The sequence below is a fragment of the Zootoca vivipara genome, chromosome 2, assembly GCF_965207765.1.
Source record: "Zootoca vivipara chromosome 2, rZooViv2.hap1.1, whole genome shotgun sequence".
Lineage (NCBI taxonomy): Eukaryota > Metazoa > Chordata > Lepidosauria > Squamata > Lacertidae > Zootoca > Zootoca vivipara.
The window spans coordinates 33,599,813-33,613,604 of record NC_142584.1 but is presented as its reverse complement, the minus strand read 5'-3'; the positions used below and the strand labels follow the sequence as shown (position 1 = coordinate 33,613,604).

The 13,792-nt window shown below is 43.8% G+C and overlaps 1 protein-coding gene across 1 annotated transcript in view; it reads right to left on the bottom strand.

Annotated features, from left to right (window-relative positions):
• Nucleotides 1-6,577, bottom strand: part of MGAT5B (alpha-1,6-mannosylglycoprotein 6-beta-N-acetylglucosaminyltransferase B) — a 189,451-nt gene extending 182,874 nt beyond the window's left edge. Inside the window, exon 1 of the mRNA XM_088661601.1 lies at nt 6,461-6,577. Within this exon, the coding sequence (XP_088517727.1) occupies nt 6,461-6,510 (50 nt within the window). The 5' untranslated portion in view covers nt 6,511-6,577. The remainder of the gene's footprint in view (nt 1-6,460) is intronic.
• Between the last annotated feature and the right edge of the window lie 7,215 nt (nt 6,578-13,792).

The window sequence follows — 13,792 nt, the reverse complement described above, 5'->3', positions numbered from 1 at the left end:
TATGGAGCTCTATCTTCACCTTGTGACATCCGATTCCCACAGACCTAGAAGCTGTAGTACCACCATCTGGCCACCTATACTGGTGGCACTGCTGTGCAGCGAAGATCAGGTCAGCAATTCAGTTTGCCCACAAGCTGCTAAATGAGGGAGTAAGATGCCTGGGCCCTGCTAACAGACTCTCAGCCTCAGGGTCCTGAAACTCAAGATCTTTACATTGTTACAGGTGAAAGGAGGACGGCCCAGACATCAGTTCCACTTTATCTATAGTTTGTAGCTCTCCCTTGAGAGAGAACAAAATGGAGGCTTATAAAATTATGAGCTGTATCAAGAGACCAAATGTTCAATTTCACTTGAAACTCAGGATCATGATCCAATTAAACTGATTGGCAGGTGGTTCGGAATCAGGACAGTGGCCTTTATCAGCACAGGATGATGAAGCGGCCACCAGCTTGAAGATCTTTATAATGAGTCATGGGGTATAGGTTTCTCAGTGGCTGTGAGTCATGACAGCTAAGAATGTCAGAGCTCAAAAGGCTGTAGAATCCTATAATCTCATAGCATAAATCTTTTGCACCACAGGTCTGTGTGCTGCTTTTTATGAGGTGGTAATAGACTGTAGGTAAGGTCCATTTTTTTAAAATGTTCCCCCATGAATTGGAGAGACTCATTACCAGGAAAGAAAAAATCTAGCATAGCAGGAGGAGGCTGAGCTACCGTAGCATCATTCTCCTATGTGTTATTTTGTTTTGTTTTGTTTTTACTTACACACACACACACACACACACACACACACAGGTACCTCGGTTTACAAACACAATTGGTTCCGGAAGTCTGTACTTAACCTGAAGCAAACTTTCCCATTGAAAGTAATGGAAAGTGGATTAATCTGTTCCAGACTGGTCCGCGGAGTACTCAACCTGAAGCGTACGTAACCCAAGGTATGAGTATAAATGGTTCTGAAAGTCTGTAGTTAACCTGAAGTGAACTTTCCCATTGAAAGTAATGGAAAGTGGATTACTCCGTTCCAGACAGGTCCGCAGAGTACTTAAACTGAAAATACTCAAACCGAGGCATACTTAAATCGAGGTATGACTGTATATTTACGGAAGAGCATGCAAAATGGCATCCCACATGTGACATGAAGGCTGAAGTGGCATGGTACACTAAAGATCCTACCAACACATTTTGCTCTGTGTGCAAACAAGGGGACACAACTAAACCATTTGTCCAAATTTACTGTTAACCATAGGACAAATTCTTATAAAGGGAAGCTGCCATCTACATTCCACTTTATTATTCTACCCCCGTCCCAGCAACATTTACCTAATGAAGAGCTGCTATTAGAACCCTTAAGTAGGCTCCACAATAAAGCACTGTAGTATGGAGTGCTCCTGTTCAGCATTTCAGAATCAGCTAGATCTTTCCCCAGAATATTCCATTACCTTTTCCTAGATTATTTTTGGCACATAAAGCAGATGCTCCAGTCTCTATAGCCACTGAGCATGCTCAGCCCACTGTTTTGTATTTTGTTTTTTTTAAAAAAGAAGTTTGTCCTACCCTTTCCAAAAGGGTTTTTTATTTCTGCAAACCTTGAGGGTCCCCCCCCCACCAAGTCTGCTGATCTCTCCCTTACGTGCACAGATAGTGTCCCTTTTTACTACCTGAGGACCATGACTCAGAGAATGCTGTTAAGTCTATAGGCTAGGAATTTCTCTCTGAGGCATTAGCTGTGCAACCACATTTCCTCTTTGCTGTGCTACCTGACAAAACATAATCTTAATTAACTACCACTTCACTGCCTGTTTAATTTGATAGATATAAAGCCCAAATAGGGTAATAAAGTGATCTATCATCTCCCTACTGAAGGCAAAAGGCAAAACGATGGCCTTGAAAAAAATCAATATTTTTGAAATTATATATATTGGTGTTGTTACAAATTAGGCAATGTCAATGCTTAAGCTGTCTTTCTTCATTGCCTGACTTGCAGAGGGAGGGAGGGGAGAAGGGGGAGGGAGGGACTGGCCTCTGGAATGCCCTAGAGGAGACTTCAAGTTATGTAGAGCATGAGACTGCAGGCACACACCTCAGTTGTTCTGTAGAAGCACAACTTCTAATTTCTAAGCCGCCACCACAAGAGATGGAACTAGCATTACAGATTAGCACCCCCATTGTAGGGACCTTACGTTTCTGGAAGTCCCGGAGGGTGAATGGGGCCGGCCTTAGTTTGGGACCCCCATTAGGGCACAGTTCCCTTAATGTTCGGGCCGAGAGTATGGATAGAGTTGAACCCATGTCCAGCTCCATGCGGCATGGGGCTCCCTCTATCTGCACCTCTACATAAATTTTCTCTGTGTTGGGATGGGGCAACTGGAATACCGTGATCTCCGTCGAGTTGCCTTGGTGCATGGTGCCGTGTGACCTGGGGCTCCTGGGTCGGTCATCTGATGCTTGTCGACGGGTGAGTCGAGCCCGACACACCCGGGTGATGTGTCCCAATTTTCTGCACTGCCTGCACTCTGCGTTGCGGAGCTTGCACAGTTCCCTCCTTCTCATCGAGTGCGCCGCTGTACTCGGTGTACTTCCTCCCTGTCAGATTCGGATTCGTCGGTGAGGTCTTCGTGGTAGACCCTCGGTTGGGATGGCGGGGCCGGTCGTGCCTCTTGCATTGACCTCTTGGCGGCTTCGGTTGCCAGGGCTTCTTCCAGAGCAATCTGGAACGTGAGGTCTTTTTTGGCGTAGAGGCATTGTTGCAACATCTCGTCCCTCAGGCCACCGACGAGGCAGTCACGAAGCATGTTCTCCAACTCTGAGAAGTTGCATAACCTGGCGGCTTGGCGGAGGGAGGTCACAAACCCAGTTATGGTTTCCCCCGGAGCTTGCCGCTTTGCGTAGAAGGCATTTCGGCAAGCTACCACTGAGGGCTGTGGTGAGAAGTGCTCCTTCAGCCGTTCCATTATTGTTTTGTAAGAGACGGTAGCGACATCTCTAGGTGCAAGGAGAGCCCGGGCGATTTCGAACGTCTCCTCTCCACAGACGCTGAAGAATGTCGCCCTCTTCATGGCATCGTTGGTGACTTCTTTCGCTTGCAGGAGGAAGTTGAAACAGGCGGCGTACCCTTCCCAGTCTCCTGATGCTGGTTTGAATGGCGAGAAGCTGCTGTCGGTTGCCATTCTGGGTTCCTTGGGTCCTGGAGCTGAAGCCTGGATGCACGGTGCGATGCAGCGGTGCAGCAGGTGGCGGTGCTGCGGTGCAGTGCGTGGTGGCGGTCAGCTCAGCAGGATCCCACCTTCGTCGCCAGTGAAATATACTCGGAGTCGAGAGTGAATTTCATGCTCTTTATTCAGCTCAGAGTCATCAAGGAGAAGAAGAAAAGAATGGCTCTTTTCCCAAAACCATCTGCTTATATACATTATTTACACAATGGGCCTTGCGTGATTGGCTACTTCAGGGCTACATCTGTAGGCCAATCAGGTTGTGGATTGACTTCTGCCTGCAGCCTGATTGGCTGCTTCTACAGGCCAATCAGGTTGCAAATTCACTTCTGCCAGCCGTCTGATTGGCTGCTCCTGCAGGCCAATCAGGTTGCGGATTCACTTCCACCTGGAGTTGGATTGGGTAGCTCCTGCGGACCAATCAGACTGCTGATTCTGAATCCTATTGTTCTAGGATTCAGCTCAGTACATAACAACTGGCTTTTTGAAAGTCTGGAACTAAACCACTCTCCACTACTCACCTATAACAGAAGCAACAACAGTGCAAAATGTGTCTGCTGTTCACAATTCAACCCACCATCTAAGCATACATGATTGACATATCTCTTGACCTTGGATGTGAGGGTGATCTGGCTGCGACATCTGTCACCCCATTGATCACCAGGGTTGATTTGGCTGATCTGGCTGGCTAGGCGGGTGACCCCTTCCTCCCTCACCGCTCCATGTGCTTCCCTCCCGAAGCTGCACGCTCGGTGGAAGAGGATGACCATCCCAGATAGAAGGAGTGTACCGTTCTTCGGACAAGGGTATACGATAGCTGCGCTCCCCTGCTAGAACCTCCATGACCTTAGAAAGCTCTCAACTAGGGCCAAATGCAACCCTCCAGGCTCCTCTATCTGGCCCCTTGGGACTCTCCCCAAGCCACACCCCCTCCTTCCCCAGTCTATACCCCTCCCCAGCCTCGCGTCATATCCTCTGAGAGTTTGGTTTATTTTGCCTGGTTGGAAGGTGCCCTTAAGCTCTTGTTTGCCCAAATGCTCTCTCTCAGACCCATTAGATTTAACCAAAGAATTGCCCGACCAATGATGAATACTTTGTAATGAGTTAAGGATGGTTTGTAATCAATGGTGCATTCTTTTATTCAAAACTGGTCTTTTGTCTGGATGCTAATTCCCCCTTGTGTAAGGATAAACTGACTCTTCACTGCATATGGTAAGGCATGGTACCAATGGACTTATTTTTCATATTGGGAAGGTTTCCAGATCATTAGACCACATGAAGAGTTCTGATCTGGCAAGTAGCCTTCAACATCCTTAGGATATATTGAGCGTGGCTTAAACTCTAAGGCAAAAACCCAATCATTTAGGAGAATCCTGGTTCAATTCTCACCTTGCCAGCCGAAACAGTGGCCACTCACTTAGAGACCGTAGAGCCTGTGGCACAGATGAAGTGTTTGTTTGTTTGGTTTTAGCCTCCCTCCTGATTCAATCCAACATATTTATTGATCTTTGAGAGAGCTAGTTCCTTCCACATTAAGCCTTGGAGTCAGGAATAGCATCTGTCTCTCGCTGTTCTTGCTTCTGCATTGTTTGCACACATTTTTATGACTCTTCCATCCCAGCAGAACAGAGGCTTTATTGGCTTACAATACAGGTTAAGATGCTCGGATGTATTGCTCTTTCCAAAAAGCAAATGGGAAATGCAGGTGCATGCATGCACATTATATTCCAAAGCCCTCTTCCAGGGAAGATTTACTGCACTTTCCCAGAAAGAGTAATAGAAAAGCACAACAAAACAATATGCAATAAGATAGTGTTCGCCACTTTCCTGAGAAATGTCTGTCTGCAATGTCGCCCTTGAGATAGGAAACGGAATTGGATTGTGTGATAGCTACAAGGCCCAAAGTACATGCTAGCATGTAGTTTCAGCAAAGGCTATGCTTTGCTGCTGTCACCCTAAAGAGAAGTGCTGTTTAGCTATAAAAGTAGTTTTAACTTGAAACCTTCAATAAAAGATTCAGCATTAATTGTATAATGCAAAGCAACATCCATCACCATGGCTAAAAAACGAGACCTGTCTCCTCTCTTTGATTTACACCCATTGTAAATCAAGGGTGGCTTTACTCATCTAAACGGCCTCTGCTTTTTATAGCCCATTTGCACAACCACTTTTTGTATTAAAAATTCAAATCCAGGCTACTTTGTTTGTCAGGTCAGACTGAATAGGCATATGATGAAGCTGCCATCTGAGAGCTCCACTATAGGTAACAGATTCCCAATTGAATGTGCCACTATAAACAACCCTTCAGAAGTGGTAGTGTGAATTGGCCCTTAGCAGACTAAAGATGACAAGCCCTTTATTATGCAAATCACTTAGTCTGGCATGCATCTACATTCCGTTAAGCCCCGTGCATATTAATCAATTAATTCAGAGCCACAAATCAAAAACGTTGCATGTCAACGGTTTCCAGGTTTCTATTCTGAAATTCCATTTTGCAAGAGCTTTTCAAAACACTAATGTATATCAGTGTTAGATCAAGGTGACAAATATGTAATAACTTGAGGTGTGCCCAGGTTCTAAGATTTGCCGTGTGTGTGTGTGTGTGTGTTTAAAAATGTTTTGCCCCCCCCCCAAGACATCTTTATTGAAAGTTTAAAAGTGCATAATTATATGTGAACTAAACATGATGAGACGTAAATAAAAGAGAGAGAAACCGCAGGGAAAGTAAAGGGGGGAGGGGAAAAACAAAACTGTATACTTTACAAAGCTGTTATTGTACTTCACCAAAACGCTATTGCAGTATTTGTAAGAATGGATTCCAAATACCATTGAATTTGTCCATGGCAAGTCTATGTTTATATGCAAGCTGTTCATATGTTGCAAGTTTGTAGAAGTCTTCAATCCAATCGTAGAAGGGAGCCACATTTTTATTTTTCCAATTCATCAGTATCAGTCTTTTCGCTGTGGTATTTTTTGGGAAAATATGTTGTTGTTTCTGAGTTACTGTGTTCTCTCCACTTCAATCTTTAATTTGGCTCCTGTGCTGCTCTGTGCTCTCACTCCATTCACAGTAATGGGAGAAATCTAAAGGTGGCTATAACTGTTTCCCCTTTTGGCCAAAGTGGATGAAATTTCCAGGCCCAGGAGTGCCTCCAGAGTGGATTAAGCCTGCAAAATGGCAGACAAATAGCTCCACTGTAAAAAGGGATCCATTTTCTTCCACAATTTCTTATAGAAAATTTTCTTACCTTAAAATAATGAAGATGTGGCTGAGTTGCAGGTACTCTTGCTGGTACATTTTTTATTTTAAAAAAATGCAGCTTCACATAGGCCTTAGTTTCCAGTGCCCTCCAATAGGACTTACAGGCCTTCTGTACAAAACAACAACACCCTTGAGCAGCAGTGTGCTCTGTGGCAAGTTTGCCTTGCCAAGAGGCAAGTGATTCTTTTTCAATTCTGGCAGGCAACAGCAGAAACACTACTTAAATAGGATTTATTTGCTAAACAAGAATACAAAGGAAAGCATAAAAAGCCGAACTGTCCTTTGAGTTGCTGGGGGGGAGGGGACTCATCCAGAACAGCAACACATCCTCCTACTTTGGCATTTGATCTCACTCTCTAAACAAAGGCACGGCTGGGCTTTATATACTATCATATGATGGTGTTGCCAGACATTTCCAACACTCTCCTGGCTGTTGACTGCAAAGCCAACATGTGACTTCAGAGAACTGGCTAGTGGCCAAGGGAGATACCTCATCTCTCCATGCATCTTGATGGCTCATAAAGGAAGCCCTTACTACTGTACTGTATCATGCTGTGGTCTTAGGACCTCCACGTGACATAATCCATTCCTACACACATTTAAACTCCTTAAAGAAGCTTGTCATGCAAAGGTCACCTGCCGAAAGTCCATCTCCTGCACAACTAGTAAAAGCAGAAAAGTCTTTCCATCCTAATTTTCACCAGGCCATCTTCTGCCTGCTGGAATATGGATAATTATCAGGACCCAACCCTACTTCCTATAGCAACTAACTGCATTTTGTAAAATGTGGGTGTTGAACGCAAATTTCTTTTACAAAGATTGTCCATTGAGGATTTCTAGCCTTCCAAATGGCAAAAATACCTATACATCATGTGATTGGGGGGGGTGTTCCTCTTCCATATTGGTCCTCTGTGCACAATAAAAGCTAGCAATTTGCATCCTCAACTCAGCTGGGTAAAGTACATTTGAATGTTGTCTGGTTTCAAGCTTTTAGACTGGCATAAAGATCAATGAAAGCTAATGGGATTGGCTATGTTTCTCATGGCCAAAACCTTGAGCCAAAACCACACAATAACAGCTGTTGCTCTGAGATTTCCCATACAATACTCTGTAACAACAAGACTGGCAGAAATTGTTTGGATATCAGATTGTCAGTGCCTGGTCAGTAATCCATAGATCGCCCTGGTGTGGGGGTCAAGGCACCAGTATGGGCTTGATGGGAAACATTTGTTATCCATTTTCCAGGGTGAATGAATTTGCAGGGCAAGCTGGAAGCAGACAAGAGTCCAAGGAGAGTGGCTGTGGTACATGGAAGAAGGCAATCACTGATAAAAACTCACCAGGGGACTATGTAGGACTTTGATGCAAACCATGGGAGGAATTCAGGATAGTGCTATGCCAATTGATCTGTCAGTGCAAACTTTTCTGCTTGCCATATGGGATGGTCCTCCTCTTCTCTCCCTCATATTATTGAAAGTATTTCCAATATTTCAAAACAACCACCTTCTGAATGATTACGTAAGTTGTGGCTCTTTCCTTTTCATTCTTTGCCAAACTGGGCAATAGGAAAGGTTTTGAATCCTTGAATGAATGAATGAATGAATGAATGAAACTTTATTTGCATGACTGTGTCAGCCATCAGCCATAGCAACAAAAGAACATTGCCAATATACACAGAACAAAATAAAAAGTTGATTATATTATATTGAATCCTTCACTTATAACTCAGGATAAATGCTAGGAGCTGTCGATTTTAATTGTCTCTGTCTGCCATTGTTCTATTTTGACCTTTCTGCAGCAATTTTCATTTTTTAAAAAAATCAGCATTTTAGTGTACATTTATCCTGATCAGCACATTTTGTCATTTGTCAATGCACTTTTTACTGATCTTCTGCAAGCAGTTTTCTCTAATAGCATGCATTTTTTTCTATGTGATTCTCACTATAATATTCATTTCCCCCCAGTATATGCATTATTGTGAACACTGGTTGCTTGGAGAACTGAATCATAAAATTTGGGTAAGTACAAATTCCAAAGGATTTTTAGTTTGCATATTGTTTCAGAAAGTGTGGATTTGATCAGATTCACTTCAACACAAAACAGAATCTCTCTTCCATCCCAATGTCTAATACAACATGGCTCCAAGGCTCAAATTTCACTTCCCTATATGTGTAACAAGAACACAAAGAGATCAATCGTACAAAGTTGCCCGTGTCTTGCTCCACTAGTCTCTAGCCTATGAAGGGTACATACCAAAAAGAAATATTCATGAAATACTCCCTTTGAAGACAGGTACATTTTGCAGAAAGTGGTATGGAGGCAAAGGAAAATTTAGGCAAGAACATATAGGAGCAAGGCCAAATTGTTAGCCATGGCCCAATTTTGTTGGAGGCACAACATGTGCCCTTTTCCCACACAAGGACATTTAACTTGGAATCAGAATCAGCCAGGCAATGTCTGCAAACTGATATACTACAATATTCAAAGGTAGTACTATATTAACTTATCATACAAGCCATTGATATGGAGGGATTTAAATATTTCTTCAATATCATTTCTTTCTATCACTTTCCTGCCTGTCAAATAAAAGAGGCTTCCATTATTAAAACTTTAATTTGGATTCCAAAGGTTAAAGTGATATCAGTTGGAGATTGCTCCTGCAAGGCTCCACACTTTTAATTGCCTTGAAAATCTTGAGAAATTAAGATTTTGCTCAGTGACTTGTAACACTTTATTATAAAAACAGGGTACTCCAACTGAAGGATTATGGGCCTAAAAAGAGGCAGGCATGGAGCCAGTCTTAGCATTTGGAAAAGGTTAGAAAGTATATTGAGAGGGGGGATTTGTCCCCTGGAGCAGACAAGCAGAGAAGAATCAGGGGAGTGTAATATTATCTAAGCACTGAGCAGACATTCAGAAAGGGTTGGGTTGAAGTCAGTAGCAGAATAACTGGGTCGTTCGGAGTAAGAACCTTTGGCAAATGACCCAAAATGCTATTGTAGCAGAAACCTATCCATTTTTTCTTGACTCACTGGATAGATGAAAGCTGTTCTGGCAAGATTCAGGACTTTTAGGGATTGTTAATTTTCTTAGTGCCAAGCTAGACTTGCCATTAACTGTGTATTTAATAGTTACCATGCAGATTGTTAAAAATACAAATAGCATCAGCCAAGACTGAGGACTGATAATCATTGAGATGGCAACAGGTGTGGATCTTTCCTCCCCTACTGCAATTCAGAGGAGAATCTCTTCTCTTTCTCTGAATATAATTTTTGCCAGGTTCCCCCTGGCAGCAGTAGAGAATTTCTCCACACACACACACACACACACACACACACACACACATCACCAGCTTCCAAGGAGCGTTTTCCCTCAGGACCACAGCAGGGGAGGGAAAAGTTAATTTGATCCTTCATGTCTGCTCTGATCCGAATAATTACCAGCTCTCCCAGGTCATGAATGATTATTTATTTCAACTATTTATATACTGCTTAACACCACAGTTTTTCCAAGTGGTGCCCAATGAAACCACTATAGAGAGGCAAAGGATGAAATCATTTAAAATCAACAAGAAGATCTTCCTTGAAATGCCTGCCATTTTTTTTATGACTTCATCTGACGTTCAATAGAGATTCGCTTGCCATTCTTACGGATCTACATGTTAAATGCAAACACAAATTTAACATCATGCCTCTTTTCACTCATTGAAGTTTGGGATGTTAGCATCCAAAATGCATATGTAAAGGGTTGATTGCAAGAGCTGTATAACTCTATGATGTCATACACTCTGTGACAGTTATGGCAGTTGGCACAGCCGTGGCAGTTAGGTGAACGGTTAGAGCAGCAGATACGTAATGTTGTGCTACTGCCTGCCTCAGAGTTAGTCTATAACAGTTTAACAGTTGTTTTAGCAACTTTAATATCACCAACCTGCATTGTATATTTTAATCTGCAAGTGCAAGTACACTAAGTAAAAGTTATATGCTATTTAAACTTTAAAAGAGTCGTTTTTATAGGAGGGGAATGGGAACTGATTAAAGGGTCAAATGCTACAACCCAGGTCTGTCTTCCGCATACTCTGCAAATGGGAAATAGAGTTTAATTCCAAGAAGAAGAAATCAAGTGGGCACTGTCCCACCTCGGAATCAACACTGAACTGGCCTGGCCTGGAAGACAAGTGGCACCTCATCTGTCATGGAACAGACCCCTGTCCCTGTCCAGAATCCATAGACCTCCTGAGAGATGACACCTTCATTGCCCTCTAAAGACCTGTGGCCAGGGACGTATGAAGGGGGTGGGAGCCCCCGCCCTGGGTGCCACACGGGGGGTGACAAGATGGCCCACTGCCTCCCGCAGCTATAGAGCAGCCAAAGGCGTGTGCATAGTCAGTATTGGCGCCACTCAAGTGTGGCTGCTGCTCACACACAGCGTCCATACAGGCTGCCACGCGTGCACAGTCTGTACGGACATTGCGCATGCGGTGCCGGGCGGTTTGCCCCGCCCCTCGGCATCATGCCCCAGGTGCCGGAGGGGGTTCCTCCACCACTGCCTGTGGCTCTCCTTCCTCCTGCAAGATGGACTAGGAAGCCTCCATATCATATCCAGTTAGGCCAAGCTCTGACCTGACAAGGAATTGGGGAAGAAAGTGTGATTACTAGGTTGGTATTTGTGAGGTGGGGGGGAGTTGGTTTACGCCAGGACACATTGGATCCAACAAGTATTAAGATATAAGCCAGGCTAGCTGCCTGGTGAGGTGATTATTTGGGTGATGGGCCACTAAGTGGAATGAAGGGAGAGGGCTCTGTGTGAGGAAGCAAATCAACTCGTGAATAGTTAGAAGGATAAAGCCAGAATTGAGACCTGAGAGTTGAGTGATGTGAGCTAGAGGAAAAAGCATCAAGCTGGAGAGAGAGCCAGAGCTCTCTCTTTGATGTCTGTTTGTATCCAAGGCTGCTGCTATGGGAGAAACAAGATCCTTTTGGTGTGTTAGTGGTGTGAACCCTACCACCATAGGCTCAGGTTGTATACATGTGTAAAGAAACCATATACAGGCAATGGCCGTTTTGTGGGGGAGGGTTGCGCTCCACACCCCCACACATGTCAGCAGAGTGCATGTCAGCCCTTTCTGCCCTGTTACACCCTGTTAGGCCCCAATCTGACCCCTCCCTGACCCCTTTTCTGGCCACTTCTGAGTTGCAGTGATGCACGCATGCATGGTCACCCATTCTTTGAAGATGCGCAAGACAGGAGTTGCCTGTATCAAAAAGACACCACAGTCTCTGTTGTACATTATTCCTAAAGGAAACACAAACCCCGGGTAAGCGCCTGGAACCCCTGGAATCTTGCACTACTCAGAGATTGGGGTGGCACGCAACACTATATAGCACAAAGCTCCTCTGGCAGATGGTGTGCCACATATTTTTAACATCCAACAGTCTATTCTAGTTTTCCCTAACTTGCTCTCACTATTCTTAGCATCAACACAGATGGCCAGTCTTCCTTCAAATATCCGGTATATACTTTTCTCTCTCCAAAAGTCTGCTATATATGCCAGACAAAAATGTCATAAAATCGCTATATTGAAACAAGCCCAAAGTTCACATAGGACCAACCCTCTGGCCACCTGACAGGATCCTCCTCACATCGTCACATCCTAACAACAGCATCCTGTTTGTATACATTGTGCCAGAAGAAGAGCACAGGACCTAACAGTTGGCAGAATCATCTATCCAAGATAATGTCAGCAAAACAATAAAACAGTTCTTGAAAGATACCACTGGGTAAAATCAAAGATGGAGAGGTGAGATAGAGTTGGGTGTCATCAGCATACTGGTCACACAAATATGACTTCACAACATCAACGGTGTGCCCAAAGATAATGGCAAAAGTCCCATCTCAAACTCAAACTCATTTTTCTTCCAACTAGTGATTATTTATGTGAATCTTTGGACACACCAATGATGTTGTGAAGTCATATTTGTGTGACCAGTATGCTGATGACACCCAACTCTATCTCACATTTCCATCTTTGCTTTCCAAGGAAGCTGTTTAGAGTTCTGAATCATTGCCTTATGTCAGTATAGGACTGAGGGCAAACAAACTGAAGCTTAATTCAGGCAAGGCAGAGGTGCTCCTGGTCACTTAGAAGGCAGATAAAAAGTAGGGGGGCAACCTGTCTTGGATCCCCAACCTTTATGGCCTTCTAAAATAGGGGGCTTCACTCTCTTTTGAACCCCAGGTTCACAGTTTGAGTATACTCCTGGATTCATCCTTGAGCTTGGATGCCCAGGTTTCAGTAGTGGCTGAACATAAGGAAGCTACTGTATTAGTCCATTCAATTCAGCATTGTCTTCTTGGACTAGCAATAGCTCTCCAATTTTTCAGACAGGGGTCTTTCCCAACCATACCTGGAGATGCTGGGAGTTGGACTAAAGGCCTCCAGAATACAAAAAGATGTTCTACCACTGAGTTGTGGCTCTCCCCATAAAGTTGTCTCATTAAACTAGGCTTAGAGGGTTGGGAAGAGGGGAAGCATTGCTTCTGTTTTTCTCCCCTTGATGTTTTCATTCATTGCCTTCATTCTCATTATTTTAGGCAATGGATATTGAAATCCTGACAGTTAATTATGGAGTTCAGTGCTTTCAGCAGCAAGGACACTCTGCTAATTAAATCAGGATGGAATGAGCTTCTAGAAATGATTAACTGACAGTCACAGTTTGAAGAAACCATGCATGCAAGTTTCCTCTAGCCTGCTTAGTTTCTTGAGTCATTTTTCTTTCCAGAATAATGTGGCATCAAGCACTAAGCGAGGCAGATTTAACTAAAACATACTTTCACATGTTATTAAACTGGCTGGAGATAACGAACATTTTGTAACAGCAATGAGGGAGGAATATGACTAGAAAACTAACTGGTGGCTAAAATTCGTGTCTATTAGGAATTACATATTCCAATCACATAGTCACATTGGGTGGGGAGTAAGAACTCACCTGTCCACTCAGCATCCCAGCATTGTCTCTGATGGCATCAGAAATCCATACAGGGGCATAATGTTCCCATAGGGTGGAATCCAATGCACGTAGGCCAAGAGCACTGCAAGCAATTCCTGGATTTTATCTGGGAAATGGACTGTGTGATCCTAGCCTACCTACACTGGGTTGCATGTGCACACACCCTATTTGAATGCCCCTGTATATACCTGGTGGCATTGGAGGCAGGACAGGCAGATCTGGAAGTTGTACTAAGTCTGAATTTGCCACTGTGTATGCAAACTGGAACACATGCATGTGCAATTATTCCATGCAATTATCTCCATTGC